The following is a 14144-nucleotide window of genomic DNA, read 5'->3' on the forward strand; positions in this document are numbered from 1 at the left end:
ATGTGTGCTATTACAAAGACAGAATGCTGTGTGTACAGTCCAGATTACCATAAAAGACTTCTGGGTTTCTATCTGACATGAATACTTTAGGGATTGCTTTAAACTCCTGGACTGGAAGAAAATTATCAACAATATCAAAGATCTTTCATTCAGATTTCTTTCTCATTATAATATTAGCCTTATTTTGTTGTCATTTCTGGTGTCTCCCCGCCTAGTGTCAAGGCTCCTTCACTGCCGTAACTTCCAGCTAACAGATGATCTCTTCTACTCGAGGAGGTTCACATATGTTGACGGCGCTGGATTCAGCTGCCTCCCCCTTTTGTAACTCCCCTACACATTCCCCACCTGACCAATATTGACCCTTAGGTAGGGACCTCTTTACGCCCCTATACAGCAGGAAGACGTTACAGAAGATAAGACCTTCCACCTTCAACAGCCTTAAAGATTTAAGGGTCAAAATTGCTCGGGGGGGGGGGGGGGAATGATGAGGGAACAGAAGGCAAGCTGAGGACAAAGCAGAAGCTGACACCCCACAACCCCCCCACCCCCATAGGATGTATGTGACATTCCTCAGGCACTCCTGGCTGCCCTAAAACTAAGGAAAAGAAAAACAAATAGTAAGACACGAGTCTGCCTCAGTTTACTTACAAAACCCTTAGCAATAGCTTCCAGAAGCAAATGTAAATACAATTAAATGTCTTTATAAACCAGCCCATCGACAGATACTTGAAGTGGGCAGAGTGTAATGTTCCTCCAGGAAGTTCCCAACTATCTTAATGTTAATGCCTTACTAGACAGGTAAACAACCTTTTTTTTTCTTTAAGATTTTATTTATTTGACAGAGAGACACAGCGAGAGAGGGAACACAAGCAGGGGGAGTGGAAGAGGGAGAAGCAGGCTTCCCGCGGAGCAGGGAGTCCGATGCGGGGCTCGATCCCGGGACCCCGGGATCATGACCTGAGCCGAAGGCAGACGCTTAACGATGGAGCCACCCAGACGCCCCGAGGGGTAAACAACCTTAACTTGACAATGGCAAGGCCTCTGGTATCTAGTAGGTCCTCTTTAGCATCTGAAAGTTCTTTGGAAACCTCCCTTTTTACTTACTTTCCCCCAACTCCGTAGTATATAATCAGCCACCGCTCACAACCCCGGGGCGGTGGCTCTTTCTGCCCACGGGTCCTGTTCCTGTGCTTTAATAAACCACCGTTTTGCACCAAAGACGTCTCAAGAATTCTTTCTTAGTCGTTGGCCCCAGACTCCACGCCACTGAACCTCACTTATATTCCAGAACCTCACCAACGTGACGGAGGCAGAAAGCTGTTTCCAATATTGTGGTAAATACAAGCACAACGAGAAGAAATCTTGGAAGAGGCCGACTTAAGACCATTAGAAAGCGCCCACTTGCCCCCGGTCAGGTAATCGCCAGGCCTGGGCATGCAGCGCTGGGGGGTTGCTGGGGCCCTCCTACCTGGGCTCGATGGCCTTTCCCATCCCATCCCAGTGTACACACCCCTTCTTGGTCCCCTCCGTGGTCTCTCTTCTTCCGCCTGCCTTTTAAGTTGGTGTTTCTTGATGTAGTTTTGGAATGTAAGTGAGGTCTGGAGCGGATGGCCAAGAAAGAATTCTTGAGATGTCTTTTGTGCAAAAAAGTGGTTCTATTAAAGCACAGGGTCAGGACCCATGGGCAGAAAAGAGCTGCTGCCCTGGGCTTCTGAGGAGGAACTGATGACATGCTTTGGGGCTGGGGGAAGTAAAGATCAGGGAAGTTTCAAAAGGACTTTCCTATGCTAAAGAAGACTCACAGGAAACCTGAGGCCTATTATCAAACCAAGGTTGATTTTCCCTCTAGCGAGGCACTAACGTTCAGACCGTTGGGAGCTTCCTGAAGCAAAGTTGTACTCTGCCTGCCTCAAGTATTTGTCAGTGGGCTGCAGGTTATAAGGACACTTAATTTTATCTACATTAAAATTAGGAAGTTAGGTTAGAATGCTTTTTTTTCTTGTAACTCACTAAGACATTTGTAAACTGAGGGAGACTCCGGTCTTAATAGGACTGTAATCTCTGTAAATTAACCATTTGTTTTTCCTTCCCTTAGCTTTAGGGCAGCCAGGAGTGCCTGAGGAATGTCACACAGATCCCACCTGTGGGGGGGGGGCAGTCTGTGGGGGTTGCGGGGTATCAGCTTGTGTTTTGTCCTCAACTTGCCTTCTGCTCCCTCAACATATCCCATAGTTGTGACTCAGGATTATATCCAGACCTCTTCCTGGCAGAACAAAGCCTTTTATTTTCCCCTTCCAAAATAAGTATATGTAACATACATGAAACCTATGAATCAAAAGGAATCCTCACAAATCCACTTAAGCAACGCAACATTACGCGTACTGAGTTCCCCTCCAGAGATAACCAATATTATGAATCCCCCTCCCATTTCCTTTTCCTTAGATTTGCCACGTCCTCGTTGCCCCAACTGGCAGCAGGGAAGCAAGTGGAGACAGCTGGGCCTCCGCTTCGGCTCCCGAGCGCTGAGAAGTTTCCCCCTGCTGGCACTGACGCAGCCACCCACCAGCGCTTGAAATCAAAGGCCTTCCCGCGGCCATTAACAGCCCAGCTAGAAGCTGGCAACATGGCGCCGGCCTGCCCCTTCGACCTCCCCCCTCAGACCCCCGCCTTGTGGGAGGCCGCGCAAGCGCAATGGCGACGGAAGGGGGTGGTGCCGACCAGGGACGTGGCTCAGGCCAGTGGCGTCATCGGGCGGCGCCTGTAGGGTGCGTGTGACTGAGGCGTTAAGGAAGATTTGTCGGCGCGGGGATGGCCACATCGGGCTGCATGGGTGTCGCGGATCTCTTGCGGCGGGCGGTAGCGGCGCGTGCCTCCCGGGCTCTGGTGGCTTTCGCCACGAGCCGGCGCCTGCTGCGCACTAGTCCGCCGAGCCGAGCTTTCGCCAAGGAGCTCTTCCTGGGCAAAATCGAGAAGGTAACGCCGAGCCCTGGCCGACCCTCGCTTTTGCCTCCCGCTTTTTGCCATTTAGCAAGGAAAGAGGGGTCGAAGTGAGAGTCCCCACACCTGGCTGACAAATACGCCCGCGTGTGCTAAAACTCCCAAGTTCTCGAGTCCCACTGGAATCTTTCCAGGGAAAGGGGAGAGTCCTTTACGGGGCCCTGACAATCAGTCTACAGTTCTGACGGCTAATTCTTGTTAGGTCAGTTTGGGAAACCCTAGGCGAGGTGGTCACTGGGCAACCCTCAACTCAGCGTTCTGCCTCCGAAACGTGCGGGGCTTCCTCTCTTGTTTCCTAAACAGCTCAGACCGTGACCGTAGCGCTCTCCTGTCCGTTTCCAGCGGCTCCTTAGCTTTCACAGCTTGACTTCTAGCGCCTCCCCTTGCCTCAGCGGGCTGGCTCCAAGGTGCCTTCCACACCCGGTCCCTTCCATAGGTGGTAGAACCCAGTAGTAACCTAGCTGTTACTCAATAGTTAACAGCTACGTTATCAAGCACACATCATCCTCTTGTTAATGGATTTGACCTTGGTTCTGTTACTTTCAGCCTCAGTTCTTTCAGCCTTAAAATGAAGCTAGTTATATGTACTGCCTCACAGATGTGTTGTACAGTGAGATTTGTAGTGTGCGGAAATGCTTTTTAAACTGTCTGGTACTGTGTCGGTGCAAGAGGCAACAGAATAGGTAATGTTTGCCGGCGCCACCACTTAGTAGTCTGTGACCTTGAGTTACTCATTTCACTTTCCTGTGCCAGAGTGTGCTAATCTACAAAATAGTAAAAGTGGTACTTGCCCTCTCCTAAAAGTGCCATACAAAGCAAAGAAAAAAAATGTGTGTAAAATGTTTTGAGGCAGGCGCCTGGGTGGCTCGGTGGGTTAAGGGTCTGCCTTCGGCTAGGGTCGTGATCCCAGGGTCTTGGGATCGAGCCCCGCATCGGGCTCCCTGCTCAGCCGGGAAGCTTGCTTCTCCCTCTCCCACTCCGCCTGCTTGTGTTCCCTCTCTCGCTGTGTCTCTGTCAAATAAATAAATAAAATCTATTAAAAAAATAAATAAAATGTTTTGAGGTAGGCTGAAATGTTGGCTGGTACTGTGTTGTTTAAGGAGTTATTCTCTGGTTTTTCTTAGACTTTCTCTATAATCAGTCAGGCAATACAGGTGCAGAAGTTGGAACTCAAGAGTGGCTTGCCCTACTAGGAAGTGCAAAGCCAGTTTTTAACGTTTGAGAGAAACCATTTTTCCCAGAACCTGGGGCTATTGGGGCACTCGATCCTGGAATGTCCATCATGCCTTCCAGCACAATGGTGAAAAACAAATCTTTCATGCTTTTTCTCCAAGCTTCATGTACCACCTCCCCCATCCTCACCCATCCTCTTGGCTTCTTGTTTCACTGAGAAAGCCCATGCAGTCAAAGGAGAACGTCCACCACCGAATTTACCCCTTCTCCCCACATGTGTGCCCGTAGGGTCTACACTCGATTAATATCTATCTACTCTTAGCAGAGACCAGCCTGATCGCTAGACCCAGTGCCTTCTCACCTGCTCAAGGGCATTGATCAGTAATTCTCTCCTTTGTCATCTACATCAGTGTTCCCTCTCTGCTGCATCTTGAACTCAGACCATTCCAGCTTTTGTCCTTAACAATCTGCTAAAGCTGCTCTCTTGTGAGGTCAGTGACCTCCATGTTGTCAAATCTAGTGGTCTATTCTCATCTTCCTTGACACAGTTCATCATTCCTGGCTTCTAAAAAAACCATTCTCTCCTGGCTTTTCTGTTGACTTCATTGGCTGATCCTTCTCAGTCTCCTATGCTGGTTCTTTCTTGGCTCCTTAACCTCTATAAACGTTGGCCAGTCTGACTAGCCTAGCCAGAGTTGGGAATTTTCTTTTTTTTTTAGTTGTTTTTAATTTTTAATTCCAGTGTAGTTAACATACAGTGTTACATTAGTTTGAGGTGTACAATATAGTTACTCAACAATTCTAATCATTACTCAGTGCTTATCATGTAGGTGTACTCTAATTCCTCTTCACCTATTTCCCATTCCTCCACTCACCTATGCTCCCGCAACCATCTGTTCTCTTCAGTTAAGAGTCTCTTTCTTGAGGCGCCTGGGTGGCTCAGTTGGTTAAGCTTCTGCCTTTGGCTCAGGTCATGATCCCAGGGGGCGGGCTCCCTGCTCAGCAGGGAGTCTGCTTCTCCCTCCCACTCTCCCTCTCGCTCTCTGTCTCTCTAGTTCCCTCTGTCTCTTAAATAAAATCTTTAAAAAGAGTCTTAGTTTGTCTCTCTCTCTCTTTTTTCCTCTTTCCTCATTTGTTTTGTAAATTCCACATATTAGTGCGATCATACAGTATTTGTCTTCCCTGACTGGCTTATTTCACTTAGCATTATACACTCCAGTATAGTTAACATACAGTGTTACATTAGTTTCAGTTGAAACTTTTCTCTTTTTTTTGATTGAAGTATCATTGACACACAATGTTAACATTAGTTGCAGCTGTACAACATAGTCATTTGACAAGTCTATACTTAGGCTCATCTCAAGTGTAGCTGCCACCTGTCACCATATAACACTATCACAGTACCATTGACTAGATTCCCTACGCTGTACCTTTTCATCCCTGGAAGCCTGTACTTCCCACTTGTCTTCACCCATTTTTCCCATCCTCCTACCTCCTCCTCTTGCACCCATTAGTTTGTTCTCTGTATGTATGGGTCTGTGTTTCAAAGTTGGGGTTTTCTGAGGCTCAGTCTATAGACTTCTCTTTTTATCCACAACTCTTCCTTTAATCTAATACAGTATTGTGGCTTTAAATATCATCAGTATCCTGACGACTCTAATATATTTCTCCAGCTCAGATTTCTCCCGTGAACTTCAGGCTCCTGATGTCTACCTTTCTACCCAAAAGCTCCACTTAGATGTCTAATAGGCACCTCAGATTTAGCGTATCTGAAACTGAGTTCGTGGTGTTACCACCCAATTTTGCTCCTCCCCCCAGTCATCTTTATCATCGATGGTGGTGGCTCTGTTGTCCCACTTGTTCAGGCCAAGCACCTGGAGTCCCCTTGGATGCCTCTTATTCTTGTAATCCAGGTCTAAGCCAACAGCAAATCCTGTTTTCTCTACCTTTGGGATATATTTAGAATCTGACCACTTTTCAGCCCCTCCCGTGCTACTGCCCTGATTCAAGCTGACATCCTCTCATTCATAGCATTACTGCGGTTTGAGCAGGAACATGGCATCTGACGTGCTTAGAATTTCTGAAAAAAACCTTCAAGGTCGTCTAGGCCTATAGCTGTCACACTGCCCTCAGTTGGCCCCTTGCTATTCCTGGAAATGCCCCAGGGGTTACTGCAGGGGCCAGTGGGGAGTTGAATGGGAGGCATTTGGGTGACCTTCCCACCCGGAGCCTTAACCTTAAAAGCTCGGCTTTTACCTGTTTTACGTATTTGGTTTCTGTAGTAGACTTATTTGAGAAACCGGTTCCACTACTTCAAAAAATTTAAAAACTGCTGATAGAAATCAAGCCCAGCACCCATGAGGCACCCCATTGGGTTTTTGAACATTGCTGTCAGAGATTTGTTCTTATATGCACTTGAGCTCTCTCTTCCTGCATGCAGCAGTTACCCTTTGGTTGTAGGTGAAGGCCAACTAGCTGCCAGGCTCTTTTTTCTCACCTGGTGTGCTCACTGGTATCAGAAGGGAATCATCTTCCTCTAACGCCACCTATTGCACAAGCCCACGGGAACCAGTCAATCTCTGAAGGGCCTGGGTTGAACCTCTGTATGTTCAGCTAAGCAGCTGGCTTTGTTCTGAGAGGGTGTAGAGTGATGAAAGTCTCAGCATATTTTTCTGTCTAGACCATCTTGAGGGCAGGGTCAGGGATGGCCCGGGGCGGGGTGGGGGGCAGGAATTCCTTTTAAGTCTGCTGTCACTTTTGGATAGGGACACACCACAAGCCTGTAGTCATGGGTCCTGAGAGGAGAAAACAGCCTTGGGAGCATGTTACTAGAGTAGACAGGCTTCGGTGGCTTACTAGACACACAAGGGGCTAGAGGGGGAAGACTGAGGACTCCTCTGCTTTGAAGACCTTTCTTGAACACTCGGTGGAAGGTGCCATGAGGAGAGGCAGGGCTCCTGGGGGCTGGCAGCCTGTGGCCTGGGACATCACTTCTCAGCTGTTAGGAGACCAAATCCAAGTACTCATCTAAGTCCTTGTGCTGCTCTGGCAACTGCAGGGGTAGGAGGAACCCAGAAAGCCAGAGGAGCTAAGGATACAGCGGGAGGATTTTAGGCAGCATATAATGATGGCCTAGTGAGGAATCCTAGGTCAGCCAGAAACATTGGCCATTTAACAGTTTGAGACAGACTTGAAGCTCAGCTATTTTCCAGGCTGTGAGGTAGAAACGAGAGCAGAGCCAGTGTCTTATACAAATAATTAACAGCTTCTTCATATTCTAGGCCACACCTTATCTCTTTTGAGCCTCCCCTTCTGAGGAGAGGGAAGCTGACCCTGAGAAAGGCCAAGTCACACATAATAAGTGGTAGAGCCAGAGTTGAATTCAGGTTGATGTGGCTCAACAGCTGGGTCTCCTGCAGTGATCTCCTGCGAGTAGATGTCCTGGGAACAGGAGGGACGGAGGCAGGAGTACAGTGCGTAGCCAGGTAAGAACCTGGTGAGATGAGAGGCCTCATCACCACCATGTGTTCTTGTCAGTGCAGCATCTTCAGACTCCCAAAATAACCAGCGTAGAATCTTACATTTCAGTAGAGAGCTTTCCCATTCTATTGGGATTTCACAATAGAATTTTGTGATAGAAAATAGATTTCACAATCCTCCCCACACCCTTGAGTAAATATTTACCTGCATGTTATGGGTAGGACAGTGGAAGCGTGGAGAGGGGAAGGGGTTTGGCTAAGGCCACCCAGTTAGCAGGCTGCAGTGCAAATCAGGGAACAGAACCCAGGGCTTTGAAATGTTAGGGCTCTTTGTTTCATGGCACCCTCAGTGGAACTTGTTACTGATAGGGAAAGCTGCTCAAAAGCAAGAATAAGCCTGCTTGAGTTGGGCAGAAGATCTGTCTCGGTGGTAGAGTCTAAAGCACAATTCCTGTTCCAGGATCTGCATTCTACTTCCGTCAATGCCTGCCAGATACGGAATCTAGCAACTCTGTTTCCTCCCCTTTTGACTGATATTACCATGATGGGAGGTTGCTAAAAATTAAATTTTTAGTAAATGTTTATCATTTTTAGAAAGAAGTTTTCCCGTTTCCAGAAGTTAGCCAAGATGAACTTAATGAAATCAATCAGTTTGTGGGACCTGTAGAAAAATTCTTCACTGAAGAGGGTATGTATGATCTTTATTTTCCATTTTAAGGACGGTTGCTTTGATATTTACATTAGAAGCAGTATACAGAAGCTCTCTTGAATGTCATTAATCATGTAGAAATAATATCTATTGAAAATATTTTGCTTTAAGAATCATCCCACTTGCTTTGAAATTTAAGAAACAAAACAGGTGAACATTGGGGGAGGGAAGAAAAAGTAAAATCAGACAAAATCAGGGAGACAAACCATAAGAGACTCTTAACCCTAGGAAGCACACTGAGGGTTGCTGGAGGGGTAGGTGGGGGTTTGGGGTAACTGGGTGATGGGCATTAAGGAGGGCAGTTGATGTCATGAGCGCTGGGTGTTAAGTACAACTGATGAATCACTGAATTCGACCTCTGAAACTAATACACTGTAGGTTTATTAAAGTGAATTTAAATAAAGAATTAAAAAAAAAATCATCCCGGGGAGCCTGGGTGGCTCAGTTGGTTAAGCAACTGCCTTCAGCTCAGGTCATGATCCTGGAGTTCCGGGATTGAGTCCCACATCAGGCTCCCTGCTCAGCAGGGAGTCTGCTTCTCCCTCTGACCCTCTACCCTCTCGTGATCTCTATTTCTCATTCTCTCTCAAATAAATAAATAAAATATTTAAAAAAAAATTATCCCAATTGCTATTTAATTAGAAGGCACCTAGTTTCGTGCTTCTCAGCGTATATGTGGTGAATGATTGCTTTTAAACATTTCCAGACTGTTGCAAACCAACACTTTTGTAAAATACAGTAAAATGAACAACTAGAAAAATGGAAGGAAAAAAAAAGACCTACAAAATATAAATCCGTTGATCATGGGCTTCGTTGTGTGGCAATGTAAAATTGCTGTTAAGTGTTTTTAAAGGTTTGCTCTCGGGCGCCTGGGTGGCTCAGTTGGTTAAGCGACTACCTTCGGCTCAGGTCATGATCCTGGAGTTCCAGGATCGAATCCCACATCGGGCTCCCTGCTCAGCAGGGAGTCTGCTTCTCCCTCTGACCCTCTTCCCTCTTGTGCTCTCTATCTCTCATTCTCTCTCTCTCTCTCTCTCAAATAAATAAATAAATAAATAAAATCTTATAAAAAAAAAAAGGTTTGCTCTCTCTGAGCTTGTTATGAACCAGGAATAGTCTAGCAGCCTGCAGACTGCAGGTCGAGGGCACCAGTTTAGCCTGAAGATCCCTCCCTTAGACAGTTCAGCCAGCCCTTTGACAGGGCTGCATCTTGGCTGAGGAAGCTCTCTGGGGAGTTCAGTGATGATTGATTGACAGTAGTATTTCTCTAGCACTGAGGACCCCAAGGGTTCTTTTTTTTTTTTAAAGATTTTATTTATTTATTTGACAGATATAGCAGGAGAGGGAACACAAACACTGGGAGACAAGATTGATGAGGACAATCTATACCATTTGGGGAAAATTTCTACTTTTGACTCAGAATACAAATTTTGGATATACTTAATTCCAATAAGGTGGACATACTAGGACTATTTCAACAAATTAGCCAGAGAAATTAAAAATAATTTATAATTTACTGGCCCCTAGTTCATTCCTTTTTAACCCTGAGTAGTATATCTTTATCTGGATATACCACAGTTTGTTTATTCGCTTACCTATTAATTGACATTCAGTATGTATCCAGATTTTAGCTATCAGAAAAGATATTGTGAGTATATAATTCATATATAAAGCATGTAACTGCCTATAAAATTTGTACCTAATATATGGGTCCAAAAGACTACTAGCATAACAATGTGTTCATCAACTTGGGGGTACATATATACCAAAATTTATTAAACACTATACTTTGAATAGGTGCAATAATCAATTATACCTCTGTAAAGCTTATGAAAACCCTGACAAATCAGAGTAAAAGTTAAAGTAAAAGAACAAGGAAAAGAACAAGGAAAGATATAAGTAGGAAGATAACCACTAGAACAAAAACAGAAATATTTCTAAATAAAAGATATTTATATACAAGAAGGGGACTTTTAAAACCAGCAACAGAACAAGAGTTAGTGGGGGGGTGCACATGGAGAGAAATACTTCAAGGGGGTTCACAGGGCCAAAACTGTTTTAATAATAGTAAAATATTCTTTGCCTTTTTAATTCTAATTCTATCATGAGTGTCCAATGGGGTTTTCCTGGAACTGTAAGAAATATATCACAGATTAAATGCAGAAAGTTATGAGAACCCAGCTGGATTCTACCTGGTTCTGGCTAGATTCTGATATCTGTTGTTGCATATAATAATAAGCCAAATATTAAAAAGATCTGCAAAACCATAAAACCATACTCATTTTTTTTGTAAATAAATATTATTTCTCATTAAAATATTGGGAGTATTTTTCTATGAGTCTGGTGTAGACAGACATATACTCACATTTCTTTTGGGGATGTATGAAGGAGTGGAATATCTGGATTATAAGGTAGGTTCATATTTAACTTTTTAAGTAACTGCCAAACTGTTTTCCAAAGTGGTTACCACTTTACATTCCCACCAGATATTAAAGTTCCAGTTGCTCCACAGTCTCATTCTAATGGGTGTGTTGTGGTATCTCATTGTGGTTATAGTTTTCATTTCCCTAATGACTAATAATGTGGGCATCTTATCATGTGCTTACTTGCCATCAGTATATCTTTAGTGAGATGTCCTTCAAATATTTTATGCATTAAAAAAATGGGATTGTCTTACTATTGTTGAGCTATAAGAAGTCTTTATTCTAGATACAAGTCTCCTCTCCAGTATATGTTTAGCAAAAATTTTCTCCTAGTCTGTGGCTTGATTTTTTTTTTCATTTTATTAGCAAAAGTTTTTAATGTTAAGTGCAATTTTTTTCTTTTCTGGTTCTCTTTTTTTGTATTTTATGTAAGAAATCTGCTGAACCTAAGGTCAGGATGATTTTTGTCTCATTTTCCTTTAGAAGGTTCATATTTTTAACTGTTAACATTCAGATTTATGACCCCCTTTCCTGTTAATTTTACGTATGACATGAGGTAAAATTTCAGGATTTTTTGCATACAACTATCCAATTGCTCCAGCAACATTTGTTGAAAAGATTATCCTTTCCCCATTTAATACACTTGGTACCTTTGCCAAAAATAAATTTACCAGAAGGTTCTGGGACAGTAGCAGAGTAGGAAGCACCAGGAATCTGTCTCCCCACCTGGACAACAACTGCAATGGCAGAATCTATGTAATGTAACTGTTTTTGGATCTCAAGTCTGTTGAAGGCTTGCAGTTTCCAGGGGAGCGAGGATAGTAAATTGCAGTTAATTTGGCCAGTAAGCTCTGAGCACAGTAGCAGCTACCATCTTCCACCTTCAGCCTGAAAGCAGGCAGCTGTGCACTCATTCCTGGAGCAGCTAGCACATGGCTTGTGGGAGCCAGAGTAGCAAAAAAAAAAAAAAAGACCTTGTCCATCAAATATTAGGGATCTGTGTTCTGATTACTGTTTCTGATCACAGAGGTACAGACCAAGAGGCAGAGGCCATTTTTCTACCTTCTCTTATTGTTGCAAGCCCTTACCCCTGTGGCCGAAGTGACTTCCAGTGGATTTAAGATGCTGTGCCTTTTTTTGTCCCCCCCTTCATTTTTTTTTCCTCTTTTGGGAGCCAGATTGAAGACGAGGACATTCAAAGCAACCACATATACAGGGGGAATTATAAAGTCATCACACATGCCCAGGGAAAGGCATAGACTCAGGAAAGACCTAAGAAGACCTTAGGTTTATACCTGGGGCAGATCCTTGGCACAGACACAGCCAACAGCAATTCAAAACAAAACAAAACAAACATGAAAAGTATAGTCAACAAAAGCAAAAATCAACATGTGGGACTATAGCAAACTTAGAAACTTATGCACAGCAAAGGAAACTGTCACCTAAGGAATGGGAGAAAATATTTGTAAAAACCATATATCAGAAACGGGGTTAATATCTAATATAAAGAACTCCTGCAACTCAATAGCAAAAAAAAAAAAGATAATCCAATTTTTAATTAGAATAATGCCGCATAGACTAAGTTAGAAAATGTTTCCTCCTCTTCAAGTTCCTGTAAGACTTTGTGTAAAATTGGTATGATTATTTGGCAGAATTCACCAGCGAAACCATTTGAGCCTTGAGTTTTCTTTTTTTTTTTTTAAAGATTTTATTTGTTTATTTGACGGAGAGAGAGACACAGCGAGAGCAGGAACACAAGCAGGGGGAGTGGGAGAGGGAGAAGCAGGCTTCCTGCTGAGCAGGGAGCCCGATGCGGGGCTTGATCCCAGGACCCTGGGATCATGACCTGAGCCAAAGGCAGACGCTTAACGACTGAGCCACCCAGGCGCCCTGAGCCTTGAGTTTTCTTAATGGAAAAGTTTGTACTAATTCTTTTTCTTTTTTAAGATTCTATTTATTTATTTGACAGAGAGAGCACGAGCAGGGGCAGAGGAAGAGGGACAAGCAGACTCCCAGCTGAGTGTGGAGCCTGACGCAGGGCTTGAACTCAGACCTTAAGATCTTGACCTGAGCCAAAGTCAGACACATAACCAACTGAGTCACCCTGGCGCCCCTAATTAATTCATTTGCTTTAATAGATATAAGGCTATTTAGGTTACATAATTTCTTCTGTGAATTTTGATCATTCATAACTATTAAGGAATTTGTTTATTTAACAAGTTGTTGGACTTACTGGCTTAAAGTTGTTTATAATCTTTTCTTATCTCTTTATCCTCTTAAAGTCTGTAGGATTTGTAGTGATATTCCCATTGTAGATTCCTGAAAAGTAGTCCATTGTGGTCAGAGAATATACTTTGTATAATTTGAGTCCTCTTAAATTTATTGAGATCTGTTTTATGGTCATATTATGGTCTACATTGTAGATGTTCTTCCATGTGCACTTGAAGACAATATTCTCCCATTGGTTGAATGCTCTATAAATGTTAGTTAGGACAAATTGGCTGACAGTGTTGTTCAAATGTATCCTTACAAATTTTTTATCCACAAGAGGGATTTTTCCAGCTATGGTTGTGTGGTTTTTTTCATTTCTATCAATTTTTTCTTAATATATTTTAAGGATCCATTATTAGGTGCATGAAAATTCAGGATTATGATATCCTCGTGATGAATTGACTCCTTATGAAATGATCTCTTTAATCCCTGGTAATAGCATTTGTTGAAATCTACTTTGGTGTTACTATGCTACTCCAGCTGTCTTTTGATTGGTCTTAGTATGCTATATTCTTTTCTATCCTCTTAACTGATTTGTGCTTTTATACTCAAAGTGAGTTTCTCATCGACTTAATAAGCATAGAAGGGATTGTAGAAATACAAAATTATCATGAAGCACACGCTGTAGTAAAATTGGTATAGGCAAGTTCCACTAATGGATGCTAGTGTTAATGGGTGAAAGAAACAGTTTATATAATCTCAAAGTAGTTCCCTATGATATTTACTAATTACAAAGGGAAAAATAGTAACTTTATATGAAGAATCTTGGCAAACACGACCTTAAGCAAGTGTTCAAGCTTAGTATCCCCAGTAATAAAACTTGACAGAGAGAGAGACACAGTGAGAGAGGGAACACAAGCAGGGGGAGTGGGAGAGGGAGAAGCAGGCTTCCCGAGGAGCAGGGCGCTTGATGGGGGAGGCTCGATCTCAGGACCCTGGGATCATGACCTGAGCCGAAGGCAGACGAGCAACTGACTGAGCCACCCAGGTGCCCCCCCCCCAAGTAATGAAACTTAGTGACCTCATGTACCCCTATAGGATTTATCAGATCATGAGAGGAGCACATAACCCCTGTGTTATTCTTGGCCAAAA

The 14144-nt window shown here is 43.7% G+C and overlaps 1 protein-coding gene across 1 annotated transcript in view; it reads left to right on the forward strand.

Annotated features, from left to right (window-relative positions):
* Window positions 1-2770: 2770 nt before the first annotated feature.
* The window catches only part of ACAD9 (acyl-CoA dehydrogenase family member 9), a 44412-nt gene continuing 33038 nt past the window's right edge, over window positions 2771-14144 (forward strand). Inside the window, exons 1-2 of the mRNA XM_027585531.1 lie at window positions 2771-2973; window positions 8244-8337. Of these exons, the coding sequence (XP_027441332.1) occupies window positions 2809-2973; window positions 8244-8337 (259 nt within the window). The 5' untranslated portion in view covers window positions 2771-2808. The remainder of the gene's footprint in view (window positions 2974-8243; window positions 8338-14144) is intronic.

Source organism: Zalophus californianus, chromosome 1 (genome assembly GCF_009762305.2).
Source record: "Zalophus californianus isolate mZalCal1 chromosome 1, mZalCal1.pri.v2, whole genome shotgun sequence".
In the NCBI taxonomy this organism is placed as follows: domain Eukaryota; kingdom Metazoa; phylum Chordata; class Mammalia; order Carnivora; family Otariidae; genus Zalophus; species Zalophus californianus.